This window comes from Choloepus didactylus, chromosome Y (assembly GCF_015220235.1).
Source record: "Choloepus didactylus isolate mChoDid1 chromosome Y, mChoDid1.pri, whole genome shotgun sequence".
Taxonomy (NCBI): Eukaryota; Metazoa; Chordata; class Mammalia; order Pilosa; family Megalonychidae; genus Choloepus; species Choloepus didactylus.
The window spans coordinates 4,002,064-4,018,827 of NC_051335.1; the positions used below are offsets into that span (position 1 = coordinate 4,002,064).

Below are 16,764 nucleotides of genomic sequence, written 5' to 3' on the forward strand. Positions count from 1 at the left end.
CATCTCAATCCAATTCAAGGGCACAAGGATCTGAAGGCAACATCAGGGTAGAAACAGGTAAGGGATGCTGGGGTGACTAGGATACAAAATTGCCCAATTATATATTTAAGCTGTAAATTTAGCCTACACCCTCTCTAACTGACTTAGCCTTAAAGTCAGAAAGACTTACTGGGCTCTGTGGCAAGAGGCTGCTACTGGTCTCTTGAGTACTGAGGTCGACTTCCACTTTCTTCCAGGGGAAAATACCCCTTCGATCCAGCACACTAAAGGGCGAGGAGATAGGATAATTAATAAAGCACTTTGCATTCACTCCTCTACCCACCCATCCCACTGAACCCTGCTACATATACTGGAAAACACAAATCTAGTCTGATCCAAGCACATCTACTGTCTTCCATTCATTTTTTTTCTCTCACAAACCAAGGAACATCACATTTAACCAGGGAACAAACAAATGAAATATGAACAAAAGGTCCATCCTTCCAAAACAACAAGCTCATGCTCTATGACTCATGTCAATATGGTTCCAAGGGACAATCCCCAGGAAAATCTATTTGATACCAAGAAGCCACATTCAGAAGAATGCATAAGACCAGGTAATAGGATCAGGTTGAGTTGTTCATCCCAAGAACCGCAGGACCTTCTAGGCTCCCAAGTACCTGGGGGGCAAGGAGCCACACAGCACTTCACAGCAGTTCTTCACAATGTTGCCATGGCTGCAGGGATTCTGGACACAATTCTTCCCTGTCCATGAACCTTTGATCTGCAAGACAAAAGCCAAGGCTTACATCAAAAATTATGTTGAAGATATAGATACATAGACACGGGAAAATGTTCATAATAGAATGAATGAAAAAAGCAGGTAATTGAATGACATGAATTATTTTTATTAAATATATATGTATAAAATACATATAAACAAAAATGGGGACAAGTCTAGACAAGTCTAGAAAATTATAAATTATACCATAACAATGGTGAACTCTAGGAGGTTAAGTTATAGGAACTTAATTTCTTTTTGCTCATCTGTATTTTCTGATCCTGTACAATGAACACGGATTAATTGGTAATTCTTAAAAAGCAAAGATTTAGTCAGTGCAACTATCCTTCTCCATTCCAATTCCAAAGTCCCCAGTTAGCCTTTAAGGACCTATATACAGCCTTGTACTCACCCAACTTTTCAATCTCTTTTTTCTAATATCCTACAGATAAAGCAATAGTCTGCTTTCTCTTCCACACATATACACCTGATTGAATAATCCTACACACCAGGTTTTTGCCTGCTTTGACCTCCCAGGCCCTGGAGACTAAATTCTTTAGCAGGAAATGAGGGAATAGGCATTTGGGAAAAGAATAATATATGAGGAGAAGGGAAAGTTGACTCACATCTTCATTGGTTGTCTGGTTCAGAGCTACGAGGAAAGTGTGAAATCCAGTCAGTCCCACGACGGACCAGAGTGTGAAGAAGCAAATGAGTACTTCTAGAACAGTGATATGCTGTTAAGAAATGTTTAAGAATCCACCCCGGGGAACTCAAGGCCTCAGCCCATACTCATGGCATCAGCCACACCATTTTTACCTCTTGGAATGAATGTCACAAATGGCCAAATATTCATATATAACAACAGATGAATTCTAAACTCACTGGATATATCCCTTGTGAAAGGTAAAGGATCTTGTTCTATTTACTACAAATAGATCTCTTCCATCCCTAGCATATTTGAATGTTTATTCATCATTAGCTCTTTGAAGGAAAGCCTAGGAAGGGGCCAAAGCTAAACAATGTTGGCCATCACAGCCAAGGGAAAACCCATCAGAAAACAACCTCTATTAATGAAAAATTGAAGGAAAAACAGGATGTGATTTACAGAAATCCCATGTGAACTTCCTTTCAGAAATGCAACTGCTGTAAAAAAAATAAGCCTTAGCAGTAACAAGAAGGTGGAGCTTCCAGTACGTGACATAAGACATATATTGAGGCAAAGTACAGCCCACCAGAGAAGTCAAGGCTGAGTCCATGTTTAGAAGGACTTAGGAGGGAGGCAGGGGAAGAAGAGTGAGGGAAAGGCATTCCTTTAAAACCTGGCCATCTTCCATTCTGGTTACTACCACTAAGACTATATCATTTATTTTAGACTTTGGCACTCTCTAATGTTTGAAAAATTAGATGGTGGGAGAGTTACAGGGAGAAAGCACGTTGAAAAGTAGTTTAATGGGCTTCACAGGGACATCCTGCCAGGGGAGGATATGTTCCAGGAGTTTCTTTCAATGTCTCCAGGAAGCCAATTTTCAAGGATTCTGTGAGATTGGGAAGAGGAGAGAGAAAAATTAGTGACTTGAATAAAAATATACACTGTCCTAGTGCCTACTCACTTCCTTCCCTATTCCTTGTTACAAACTGGCAAGGGACAAGATCTCACTCAAGCAAGGGACTCTCCCCTCCAAGCTGGTAGTCTCATGAATACAGGGTTCCTGTCTCCAATGCAGGACCAGGAACTGGACCAGAGAGTTGGAGAGAAGGTAAGCATCAGCTTCCTTCCCTTTTTCCTAGCTTCCAATCTTGGGCATGTACTGGCATATTAACAGAGGAAAGAAATAAAAAACACCCAGGGAAAATCTCTTCTCGCTAACCTTTGTTCTTCTCTTGTTCAAAATCCAGCTCAGAAACTCATCTCTTTCCAGGTTGTCTTGATTAATGACACACATTTAACTCCATGTCCCGTCTGCTCTTAGGTTGTTTTGATTGGGTGTGTGTAGGTACATGCACACACATGTATGTGTATTTTCTATCTCCCAAAGTAGTCCAGGAGCTCTTGAAAGGCTCTTTCAAGAGCTCTTTCCTCTGCTGTAACCTCTTCTACCATCTAGAATAGGGCCAGTCTTACAAGGCAGAAGAACAGGGGATGCGTATAGCCAAAATACACCCCCATCCTTTGGAATCAGCTCAGAAATGCCCAGTACTCTGGGTTTAGACCAGTGATTATGGCTCCAGCCCTCAAGAGACGGCCACATAGAAACCAACACAACTGATAAATATTTATTGATGTGAGCTGAGGTTTGGAGGCCTGCTCATTTCAAACTGATCCTAAGGTGCATTCACAAATGGTAAAGTCCCACAAGGAAACCTGATCAATCCTCTAAGCTGTCCTCAAGTCTTCCCCCACTCCCTTTCCCACTCCAACAGCAGACACTGCCCTGCATACTCACTTAGGGCCACGTAGACGATGTTGAAGGCGAAGACATAGATTGTGAGGAGGGAGAGTGAAAGGATGAAGAGGTAGAAGTATTGGTAGTTCCTCTTTCCAACACAATTCCCCACCCAGGGGCAGTGATGGTCAAAGCGCTCTGTGAGAGAAAGAGGGTCCACTGCCAAAGCTTCCAGAACAAACAGCAACCCAACCACACATGTAATACCTAATTCAAAGACCTCCAGGATCACTGCCTATTTCAATTATAAAAAAATTACTGCTTTCTATATTTTACTTTTTCAAAACATTTTAATATCCATCTCATTTGTCCCTCATAATCACCCTGGAAGTTAGGCAAAAGAAAAGATTCTTTTCTCCGTTTTTCAGATGAGGAAACTAAGGCATGAGGGGTTAAGTGAACTGCCTCACTCTGTCAATTAGTGGCACAGCCATTGCTTTTTCAGTATCTTTCTGTATATATGTTATATTTCACATTAAGGAAATAACTGAAAATGTGGAACTGTAACCTATAATATTATTTGAAATTTGCTAAGTACTTGTTAAATTACTTCTATGTATATATGTTATATTCTACAACAAAAAAAAATAATAAGAAAAACCAAAACCTTAGTAGGTGGCCTCCTAAGTTCAGACTCTAGAATACAGAAGGATTTACTGTCGAATAAAGGCAGCAATATAAAATCAGTGGTGAAAGGGAGTATTACTCTATAAACAATTTTTGGACAACTAGCTTTTGGGGGAAAAATAAGGTTAGATATTTTTTTCTCAAACTATCAAAATAAATTTCAGATGAATTACATAATTAAATGAAAAATAAAATAAAACCATAAAACAACTATTAAGAATAGATGAACATTTATCCTCTGTATGGAGAATTTCTTAAGCATAAAAGTAATGGAAAAAAACATGGAAGACAATTTTTTTTACTCCATAAATTTCAAAAAATATTTCATACATGTCAAAAATACTATACAGAAAATTAAAGAGAAAAAAGAACACAACTGGAAATATATGCAAATGTTCTATATATGCAAAACGTCCTTACAAATCAATAACAAAAATAAAAAAATCCCTTCAAGAAAACAGTCAAAGAGGAAAAACAGTTAATAAATATACTAGAAAAACATTAAGAGATTTTCACCTATCAAAATAAGAATATAAGAAATAATATCCAGTGAGAATAGGGTAAAACAGACATTCAAATATACTGATTGTGGGGGTATAATTGAGAGAACCTTTCTGGAAAGCAATTTGACAGTATGTGTCAAAAGCCTCAATGATGCTCATACCCCTTTGACAGTATAAATCCATTTCCAGAAATGTATAAAGAAAGAGAGATGTGCATAGAAATTTTTTTTGTGCATAGAAATTTAACTTCAAAATATTGATTGCAGTTTTATAATAATGAATAAAATGGAATAATGAATAATGTCTAATGACAGGGGTCTGCCTAAATAAAGAGTACAGTCATAATTTATTATAAATTAAGGTTAAGCAGTCATTAAAATAATAAAATGTTTAAAAATTACTAAAGACATAGAAAAATACTCATGATATAATGTTAAATGGAAAAAGCAGGATTAAAAACTCTATCATGTGAGGCTGGACCCAGCATCATGGAACTGAGAACATCTTCTTGACCAAAAGGGGGAAGAGAAATGAAACAAAATTAAGTTTCAGTGGCTGAGAGATTTCAAATGGGGTTGAGAGTTCACTCTGGAGGTTATTCTTATGCATTATATACATATTCCTTGTTCGTTTTTAGTGTATTAGAATAGCGAGAAGGAAATACCTGAAACTGTTGAACTGCAATCCAGAAGCCTTGATTCCTGATGATGATCATAACCCTATTGCTTAAATGGTGTGACTGTGTGATTGTGAAAACCTTGTGGCTCACACTCCCTTTATCTAGTGTATGGACACATGAGCAGAAAAAAGGGGACACAAAGTAAAGAATAATATGGAGGGAAGGGGGGGATGGGATGTTTTTGGTGTTCTTTTTTACTTTTCTTTTTATTCTTATTTTTATTTTTATTTTTGGAGTAATAAAAATGTTCAAAAATTTACTGTGGTGATGAATACACAACTGTGTGATGATACTGTGAACAACTGATTGTACAATTTGGATGACTGTATGTGAATATATCTCAATAAAATTGCATAAAATAAACCTCTATCATGTATGATCCAATTTTGCAAATGAGAGAAACTGGAAGGAATTATAGCAAAATGGAGAGTGATTTAGGATTAAGTTTTATTTATACTATCTATACTTTTCATATTTTCTACAATGAACATGAATTGCTTTCATTAATCAAAGTAAATACAAAGAACAAACTGTCATTTTTAAAGAACAATGAGAGAAACTAAGATGGCGGCTAGCTGAGACAGGGCGAAAAAATGCCTCCATGAAAAACACTAGCTAAAAACCAGAAAGTGACCTAGAATACTGGTTACAGTGATGCACCAGCTAGACAAGGGCTCCTAGCTCCAGAGGGGCCATATACTTGGTGAAACCGGGAGTCGGCATTCTGAAACGAGTGAGTAAGCTGGCTGGAAGACCCACAGCCACACAGCGGGCTGGGGAAGCCAGGGTTCAGCGTTTGGAGACCAGCTGGCTCTTTTAAAACAAAACAAAACAAAAGGAGCGGCTCCAGCAGCAATTGTGGGAACCACACAGTAAAACACAGCAAGAGGGGGCTGGGCCGGCCTCTTGGTGTCTGGCCGGGAAGATAGCCTGCAGCAGATACCCTTGGGTTCAGGGGAATGGAGGGGAGAGCCGGAAGCAGAAAGAAACCCCGCAGCTCACAGCTGCCCCCCTGGAGGGCTGGATAAACTCCTGCCTGGGGCCGTGCCCACAGCCCAGAGCCCCTCCAGTTTTCCCGGAGCTGGGAAGGAGAAACTGTGCAAGGAGGAGGAGGCTGAGATGCCCCGTTTGGCCATTTTTGCTTCAGGCTGGGAGTGCCATTACACGGCCTGGCGGCCCGGGGTTTCCCTTGTGGGACGGCGCGTACTGGTGACATAGCACAGCATTCCCTCGGCTGAGCTCCTGGAGGAGCATGGCTGGGAGGGGGGATCCGCTTGGAGAACCCAGGGATGCTAAGCCAAGTCTGGTGGTTTATGGATCAGCGAGAGAGAGGGTCTGGGGCTGAACCAAAATGAAGGCTTAGACTCCTGTGGCGGCCTTGAATCTCCAGGATCCTGGGGGATTTGAACATTAGAACTGCCCTTCCTCCCTGGCCACCCATACACATGCTCCACATTCAGGGCAGACAGCTCCAGCAACATACACAAACTGAGTTCTCCAACTGATCCCACAAGAATAATTTCCCCACACATCGCAGAAACAAGGTTGAGAACTGACTTGAGGGATATAGGTGACTCACAGATGCCATCTGCTGGTTAGTAAGAGAAAGTGTACACCACCAAGTTGTAGATTTGACAAATTAGATTGATTTTTTTTACAATTTGAAATAACCCTATCAAGCAAAGCAAATGCCAAGAGGCCAAAAACAACAGAAAACCTTAATGGATATGATAAAACCAGAAGATATGGAGACTCCAACTCCAAACACACAAATCAAAATATCGGAAGATATACTATACCTCCCAAATTTAATCAAAGAACTACAATCGAGGAACGAAAACGTGGCAAAGGATTTAAAGGACATCAAGAAGACCATGGCCCAGGATATAAGTGACATAAAGAAGACCCTCGAAGAGCATAAAGAAGACATTGCAAGAGTAAATAAAAAAATAGAGGATCTTATGGAAATAAAAGAAACTGTTGGCCAAATTAAAAAGACTCTGGATATTCACAATACAAGACTAGAGGAAGCCAAACAACATCTCAGTGTCCTAGAAGTCCACAGAACAGAAAATGAAAGAACAAAAGAAAGAATGGAGAAAAAAATAAAAAAAAACTGAAATGGATCTCAGGGATACGATAGATAAAATAAAACATCCAAACTTAAGACTCATTGGTGTCCCAGAAGGGGAAGAGAAGGGTAAAGGTCTAGAAAGAGTATTCAAAGAAATTGTTGGGGAAAACTTCCCAAACCTTATACACAATATAAATACACAAAGCATAAATGCCCAGCGAATTCCAAATAGAATAAATCCAAATAAACCCACTCCAAGACATATTCTGATCAGACTGTCAAATACTGAAGAGAAGGAGCAAGTTCTGAAAGCAGCAAGAGAAAAGCAATTCACCACATACAAAGGAAACAACATAAGACTAAGTAGTGACCACTCAGCAGCCACTATAGAGGTGAGAAGGCAATAGCATGACATATTTAAATTCTGAGAGAAAAAAAATTTCCAACTGAGAATACTTTATCCAGTAAAACTCTCCTTCAAATTTGAAGGAGAGCTTAAATTTTTCACAGACAAACAAATGCTGAGAGACTTTGCCAATTAAAGACCTGCCCTACTCCAGATTCTGAGGGGAACCCTGCTGGCAGAGAGACAGGGAAAGGAGAAAGAGGTATAGAGAATTTTAACAGACATATATAGTACCTTACATCCCAAATCACCAGGACACTCACTTTTCTCTAGTGATCACAGATCTTTCTCCAGAAGGGACAATAAGCTGGGACATAAAACAAGCCTCAAGAAATTTAAAAAAAAAAATTGAATATACTCAAAGCACATTCTCCAACCACAATGGAATACAAATAGAAGTCAATAATTTTTGAACTGTAATTCCACTAGTTACTTCCTACATGATATAAAATACACAAACTCTAAGGACAAATCAGTGGTTTTGAACTCAATGTAAAATCTGTAATTTTAGACAACTATATAAAGGTGGGAAAATGAAGGAGTATAGGAACATAGTTTATGTGTCCTATTGAAGTGAAGGTGGTATCAAAGAAAAACAAGATTGATAGGGATTTAAGAGGTTAATTTTAAGCCCCACAGTAAACACAAAGAAATTATCAGAGAATATAACCATAGAGATGAAAAGTAGAGTTTGGGTTAAGAGAAATGGGGGAAGGGGCAATGGGGAGTTAAGAAATGAGTGTAGGGTTGCTGTTTGAGGTGAAGGGAAATTTCTAGTAATGGATGGTGGGAAAGAGCATTACAACATTCTAAACATGATTAATCCCACTAATGAAAGGCTTGGGAGGGGGTGGAATGGGAAGATTTAGGCTGTATATATATTTCCACAACTGAAAAAAAAAAAAAAAAGACAGTCTAACTAGATGACAATTGAATGCTAGGGATGAAGTTGGATGGGACTGGAGGATAGACGACAGATGGCTCAAAGGGACACAGTTGAGACATAAGGAAAAGGAAATATAGAATGTAAGCTTTGTATCATTGTTGAATCTATTGTACTTCTTAGCTGCACTTAATGAAATTGCATAAAAGAATGTTCTTGTTCATGGGAAGTGTATACATGAATTATAGTGTATGCTCAAGGATGTGTGCAGCTAACTCTCATATGTTCAGAAGACAGAGCAATAGATGATGGATGATAGATAGGGAGGGAGGGAGGGAAAGAAATAGCGATGTGACAGCATGTTAAAGTTGGTGGATTGAGCTACCGGGGGAGGGGGGTCAGGGTATGATGGAATTCTGTGTATGGGGCTAGTATTGTTTTTGCAACTGTTCATATAACTTTGAATTTATTTCAAAATAAAAAAAATCTAAAAAAAAAAAGAACAATGAGTTGTGTACCTGTCAAAAAATAAGGCTGAACAGCCTCCTGGTTAACGGGCTACAATACATCTTTTCATAAGAGAGAAGGAAGGTGTACAGAATAATGACATGCCCAAGTAGTAAGGGTAATATCTGGATCAAAAATCATAGATGTAGCCTCACTTTAAACAAACCTGTCATATGAAAACACTGGAAAATGCAGATTTATTCAGATATCTTTTCTACTGTATCCTACATCACACTTATTTTGACAATACAAGTATTGCATGCTCCTTGCAGAAAACTTGAAAAAAAAGAAAAAGGAAAATGATGGAAACAAAACCACTCATAATTCCATAACCTATAGATAATTACGAACATTTTGGTATATTTTCGTGCAGATTTCTTTACACATAGCTACAATTTTTTTAAACATGTAAATAAGATCACATTGCAAATGTAGCCTATCTCCTGTTTTACTTCACTTACCTTTCTAAGTGCTATGAACTTTTCAAATAAAATTTTATTGTATGAATGCCTCACATTTTATTTGATCACTTATCTATTGGTGGACACTTAGGTTCTTTCCATTTTTTTTTGCTATTATAATAATCCCAAGGTAAATATTTCCATACCTAAATCTCTTACCACATCTCTAAATATTTACTTGGGATAGATCCCTAGAAAAGGAATCACTGGTATCAAAGAGTATACCTGTTTTAAGGCTTTCGATGAATCTTAAGAGGTTGCTTTCTAAAAAGTTTGTTTCAATATACACTCTTACCAGTGTAGGACTAAGCAGGATCAGTTTTTTCTTGCTAATTTTCTGGATTAAAAAGGTTCCCTTTTAATTTTTTTATTTCTTTGATTATTAGTAGAGATGAACATTTTCTTCATGTTATTCAGCCAACTGTATTTCCTGTTTTATGAAATGTCCATATTTCTACTGCAATGTTAATGATTTCTAAAAAAATCCATTTGTATGAATTCTTTATATTTAAGGGAATTAATAAAGAGTGGGATTTACTAAAAACCTTCACATCAGACCTTCTTCGAATACCAAGCTCTCCCAACTTTTGCCTAAGGAATTGGGTAGTGAGAGGAAAACAGTGTACTCAGACACGCTACACATATGAAGAACGTTAGAAGTACGTCTATTATAAGGAATTTCATATATATGCCTATTGACGTGCATCTTTACTGCCTGTTTCTTACCTTTCTCAAGGTTTAGCACACAAGAGGCAGTGAATACATGAAGCTGCATATATGCAGATGCATGTACAGAACCATGTATTATGCACATATAATCCCACCACCCATGTAATGATAGCAGATATGGAATGAGGGTTTGGGACTCAGACTTGATAGAGCTCCATCTCATACTAATTACATGAACCTATATAAAATTGATTCATTTATTTCCCCATCTGCAAAATGGGGATAACATTACATCATGGGGCTCTTATGAGTCTTAAATGAGAGAAAGGGAAAGCACACAGCACAAGTGCCTGGTATGCAGTAGCAACTCAATAACTTCTAGCAACTTTGTTTTTGAGAGCACTACTTCTTACATAGCCCATCCTTCCCCCAAAGCTGCCCTCCAGTGAACTAGGGTCTCCTCTTCCTATGTAAGGTGGGCCCCACTTGAAACAGATCCATCCAACAGAGGAAAATCTGGTTTTGTAAAACAGGTAAATTAAAGTTTATTTTCCCATTTATCAGAGTTTTTTTATGTTACACTAGAGGATATCTAAATTGTGATTTGATCTGCACAAGTACAATTGATTCAGAGTTGCTAAGGCGCTTCTTTCTTATCTAAAGTGAGTTCTGATTTATTGTACCACTCACATTGATTTTCCCAAGAATTGACAATCTCCCAGACACTCATCTTCAACTCAGACTTACCCCAGGCAAAGTCCCCTTGGTTTTACTTACCCACACAGTTATCACAGATGCTGCAGTGGGAGGCCCGTGGAGGTCGGAAGACCTTGTATGTATAACAGTATTTTAGTTTCACAATCTGGTTGTTTGTCTGGAAATTCTTGATATGGGGAGGTGGTCACTGGCCCTGGGGTACTGCACCATTAGTAGCTTCTGTACACCAGTAAACACAGTTTACCTCACATCTAGCCATTGTTTGAGCCCCAAAGCCTCTCCAAAAGTAATCAAAGGTTCCCTAGGTCCACTGTCTCCCCCACACCAGCATTTCCAGATCAGACTTTCAACATCACAGAATACGACCCTCCAAATTCCACTAAGCGCCATGCAATTCTTTTGTATACATATAAAAAAGGGTTTCTTCAAGTTTTTTGTCTGATTACACAGAAAAACATTCATAAAAGAAATAAAAATGGCTTAAATCACATGAAGTTGTATATGTTACCACAATAAAAAATGTAAAAAAGCATATGAAATGAAAACATCCAACTTAACTAATAATCAAAGAAATAAAAATTAAAACTCAAAGATACCATTGCCACCTATTCATATTAACAATTATTAAAAAAGAATAAAAATATGTTGTGTTGGCAAGGGGTTGGAGAAAAGGTCATTCTCATACATTATCAGCAAGCAATATGGCAGTGGCTACCAAAATTTTAAATGTCTATATTCTCTGATCTAATAATTCCAGTTCTAGGAATTTATCAAAATTACAAAGAGATGTACTAAAAGATGTTTATACAAGGATATTTGTCACAGTTACTTGTTGTTTTAATCAAAGAAGTTTTAGATTTACAGAAAAATAATGCATAAAATACAGACATCCCAGATACCACCCTATTATTAATCTCTTGCATTACTCTGGTACAGAATCACTTTTTAACGATGAAAACCTGAAAATAATTTCAGTATCACAGTAGGATGTTGGTTAAGTAAATTACAATACATGAATAGAATGGAATATTATGCAGCAATTTAAAATGATATAGACTAATGGTGACGAAGGAAAATATTCACAATATATTACAAAATTAAAATGTAAGCTAAAAACAATATGTACAAAAGGAAAACCACTTTGCAAAAATAAAATATATGCATAGAAGAGACTGGTAATATTTAAAATTAGAAAAAATTATTTAAAAATAACTGTAGAGGCGGGGCAAGATGGCGGACTGGTGAGCTGTATGTTTTAGTTACTCCTCCAGGAAAGTAGGTAGAAAGCCAGGAACTGCGTGGACTGGACACCACAGAGCAATCTGACTTTGGGCATACTTCATACAACACTCATGAAAATGTGGAACTGCTGAGATCAGCGAAATCTGTAAGTTTTTGCGGCCAGGGGACCCGCGCCCCTCCCTGCCAGGCTCAGTCCCGTGGGAGGAGGGGCTGTCAGCTCTGGGAAGGAGAAGGGAGAACTGCAGTGGCAGCTCTTATCGGAAACTCATTCTATTGATCCAAATTCCAACCATACATAGACTGAGACCAGACACCAGAGAATCTGAGAGCAGCCAGCCCAGCAGAGAGGAGACAGACATAGAAAAAAAACAGCACGAAAAACTCCAAAATAAAAGCAGAGGATTTTTGGAGTTCTGGTGAACATAGAAAGGGGAAGGGCAGAGCTCAGGCCCTCAGGCTCATATGCAAATCCCAAAGAAAAGCTGATCTCTCTGCCCTGTGGAACTTTCCTTAATGGCCCTAATTGCTTTGTCTCTTAGCATTTCAATAACCCATTAGATCTGTGAGAAGGGCCCCTTTTTTTTTTTTTTAAATCCTTTTGTCTTTTTGTAAAACAATTACTCTAAGAAGCCCAATACAGAAAGCTTCAAAGACTTGCAATTTGGGCAGGTCAAGACAAGAGCAGAACTAAGAGAGCTCTCAGACAAAAGGCAATAATCCAGTGGCTGAGAAATTTCACTAAACACCACAACTTCCCAAGAAAAGGGGGGTGTCCGCTCGCAGCCATCATCCTGGTGGACAGGAAACACTCCTGCCCATCGCCAGCCCCATAGCCCAGAGCTGCCCCAGACAACCCAGTGTGACGGAAGTGCTTCAAATAACAGGCACACTCCACAAAACTGGGCGTGGACATTAGCCTTCCCTGCAACCTCAGCTGATTGTCCCAGAGTTGGGAAGGTGGAGCAGTGTGAATTAACAAAGCCCCATTCAGCCATCATTTCAGCAGACTGGGAGCATCCCTACACAGCCCAGCAACCCAGAACCGCCCTGGGGGGACGGCACTCACCTGTGACATAGCATAGTCATCCCTCAACAGAGGACCAGGGGGTGCACGGCCTGGAAGAGGGACCCACTTACAAGTCTCAGGAGCCATACGGCAATACCAAGGACTTGTGGGTCAGTGGCAGAGACAAACTGTGGCAGGACTGAACTGAAGGATTAGACTATTGCAGCAGCTTTAAAACTCCAGGATCACCAGGGAGATTTGATTGTTAGAGCCACCCCCCCTCCCTGACTGCCCAGAAAAACACCCCATATACAGGGCGGGCAACACCAACTACACACGCAAGCTTGGTACACCAATTGGACCCCACAAGACTCACTCCCCCACTCACCACAAAGGCAAAGCAGGGGAGAACTGGCTTGTGGAGAACAGGTGGCTCGTGGACACCACCTGCTAGTTAGTTAAAGAAAGTGTACTCCACGAAGCTGTAGATCTGATAAATTAGAGATAAGGACTTCAATTGGTCTACAAATCCTAAAAGAACCCTATCAAGTTCAGCAAATGCCAAGAGGCCAAAAACAACAGAAAATTATAAAGCATATGAAAAAACCAGACGATATGGATAACCCAAGCCCAAGCACCCAAATCCGAAGAACAGAAGAGACACAGCACCTAGAACAGCTACTCAAAGAACTAAAGATGAACAATGAGACCATAGTACAGAATACAAAGGATATAAAAATAAAAGTAAAACATGCTGATTGTAGAACATTTGGAAGAAACAGAAGATAAAAATAAAAAATAATAATCACTGACAGGATGCAGGTCAATGGAAAATTTAAATGGAATTTTAAACAGGATCAGAATATAGAACACTAAAAATTTATAAGGTGAGTGACATCATCAACCTGGCAATGTAAACAGCTAATGAAAACTCTCCAGTACTTCAATGAAAAAAAGGACAATTCTGAATTGTTTGAAACTCTGGAGGAGGATACAGACTGGAGAAGGACCCTGCAAATGTCGAATTAAAAGAGAAGAGCTTTCAGGTAGGAACATTCTGTCCTGGACTAGCCGGTCACCCTCCCTCCCCCTCACTTGGTCTCAGTGTGGGAAAGGCACAGAATCAGCAGATGGGTCCCCTCCCACTACAGACACAGACTATAAAATCTCTCACAGCAGTGAGACACACACTTCCACCATTTGAAAACCTGGGGGACAGGGGACAATATTCCAAAGCCCAGGTCAGTAAGAGTCAAAGAGACTGAGAAAACATGGACAGAGACTGTGTTTCCAGCCCTTTGGTGTGAAAGTCCTTCCCCCACACTTGAGGGAAGCAGCAGCTGGCAGCTGTTTCCTTCCCTTGGGGATGTCTGGAGTACTGGGTCAGCTGAGGGAGTACTCTGCCACAGGTGGAGACCCACATCAAGGCAGATTTTTGGTCAGCAAATTAAGGGCATAGGAATCTCACAGTTTCAGCTCAACTGTGTAGAGACAGCCTATGCTCAGAGGCAAAGCAGCTTCTGAGGACAATTAAGTTACCGAACACTGCCAGCTTTTGGACAGTCTGGAAGGTGCAAGGGAATTGAAACACTTAAAAAGATGCTCCAGACCCTTTCTTGGGCCACAAGATCTGGTCTACACACCCTGTAAAGAAACCTGACCTTATTTTGGCTGAGAAATACAGAAGACCCAACTGTTAAAGTAGAACTATAAAACAAACCCAGGTCTTACTGGCTGGTGGAAAACAGAGCACCACTGGAAGCCAGCAGATTTGTCTTACCACACACAGTGAACCTGCTGGGGCACCCAGTGCCTACCTCCCATTCCTGTGGCAGGCCACAGTGGATATATGATTTGGGGAGTAAGACTGGGGGCAGAGCCAATCTGACAACTGGCCAGCAATAGAAACAAAGAAAAGCTAGAGATCAAAGGCAACCAAGAAAACCCTAAGCAAAAGAGAGAAAACAACTAAAAAATTAAACAAGAAAATCAGATGCCTAGAGAGCAAAAAATCATGAGTCACAACAGGAAACATGAAGATACGGCCCAGTCAAAGGAACAAACTAACACCTCAACTAAGATTATGCAGTTGAAACAATTAATTAAAGATGTTCAAACAAATCTTCTAAATCAAATAAATGAGATGAAAGAAAATGTGACAAAAGAGATGAAGGATATAAAGAAGACACTGGGTGACCATAAGGAAGAATTTGTAAGCTTGAAAAAACAAATGGTAGAACTTATGGGGACGAAAGGCACAATAGAAGAGATGAAAAAACACAACCAAGACATAGAACAGCAGACTTGGAGAAGCAGAAGAAAAGACCAGTAAACTAGAGGACAGGACATCTGAAACCCTACACACAAAAGAAAAGATAGGGAAAATAATGGAAGAATATGAGCAGGGTCTCAGAGAACTGAATGACAACATGAAGTACATGAATATATGTGTTACAGGTGTCCCAGAAGGAGAACAGAAGAGAAAGGGACACGAAGAATAATAAAGGAAATACTCTAATGAAAATTTTCCAACTCTTATGAAAGACATAAACTAACAGGTCCAAAAAGTGCAGCGTACCCCAAACAGAATTGATCCAAATAGACCTACTACAAGACACTTACTAATCACAGTTTCAAATGTCAAAGACAAAGGGAGAATTCTGAAGGCAGCAAGAGAAAAACAATCCATCACATACAAGGGAAGTTTGATAAGACTACATGCAGATCTCTCAGCAGAAACCATGGAGGCAAGAAGGCAGTGGTATGATATATTCAAGATAATGAAAGAGAAAAACTGCCAACCAAGAATCCTGTATACAGCAAAACTGTCCTTCAAAAATGAGGGAGACCTGAGGTGCTGTGGGAGAATGCAGGGGTGTTGGGCTTCCCCACCTTGATGGTTGCTGATGTGCTCACAGATGTTGGGGACTAGTGGTTTGACGGGCTGAGCCTTCTATCACCAGACTTGCCCTTGGGAAGAATGTTGCTGCAAAGGAGAGGCTAGGCCTGCTTATAATTGTGCCCAAGAGCCTCCTCCTGAATGCCTCTTTATTTATTTTTTTTAATTTTTATTTTTTTAAAATCTTCATTTTATTGAGATATATTCAGATACCAGTCATACAAAACAAATCATACATTCGATTGTTCATAGTACCATTACACAGTTGTACATTCATCACCTAAATCAACTGAATGCCTCTTTATTGCTCAGATGTGGCCCTTTCTCTTTAACTAAGCCAACTTGGCAGGTGAAAGCACCGCCCTCCCCCCTATGTGGGATCTGACACCCAGGGGTGTAAATCTCCCTGGCAACATGGAATATGACTCCTGGGGAGGAATCTAGACCTGGCATCATGGGATGGAGAACATCTTCTTGACCAAAAGGGGGGATATGAAATCAAATGAAATAAGTTTCAGTGGCTGAGAGATTCCAAAAGGAGCCAAGAGTTCACTCTGGTGAGCACTCTACACACAATATAAACAACCCTTTTTAGGTTCTGATGAATTGGAATAGCTAGCAGTAAATACATGAAACTATCAAACAACAACCCAGAACCCTTGAATCTTGAAGATGATTGTATAACAATGTAGCTTATGAGGGGTGACAACGTGATTGGGAAAACCATGTGGATCACTCTCTCCTTTGTCTAGTGTATGGATGGATAAGTAGAAACGCGGGGCAAAAAACTGAAAAAGGGCACCCAGTGTTCTTTCTTACTTTAATCGTTCTTTTTCACTTTTTTATTCTTATTACTTTTGTGTGTGTGGTAATGAAAATGTTCA

At 39.5% G+C, this 16,764-nt stretch overlaps 1 protein-coding gene across 1 annotated transcript in view; it reads right to left on the reverse strand.

The window, feature by feature from the left end:
- The window catches only part of ZDHHC9 (zinc finger DHHC-type palmitoyltransferase 9), a 46,401-nt gene that overhangs the window by 10,889 nt on the left and 18,748 nt on the right, over window positions 1-16,764 (reverse strand). Inside the window, 6 exon segments of the mRNA XM_037822858.1 lie at window positions 170-263; window positions 660-763; window positions 1,387-1,489; window positions 2,250-2,298; window positions 3,208-3,345; window positions 10,794-10,952. Of these exon segments, the coding sequence (XP_037678786.1) occupies window positions 170-263; window positions 660-763; window positions 1,387-1,489; window positions 2,250-2,298; window positions 3,208-3,345; window positions 10,794-10,952 (647 nt within the window).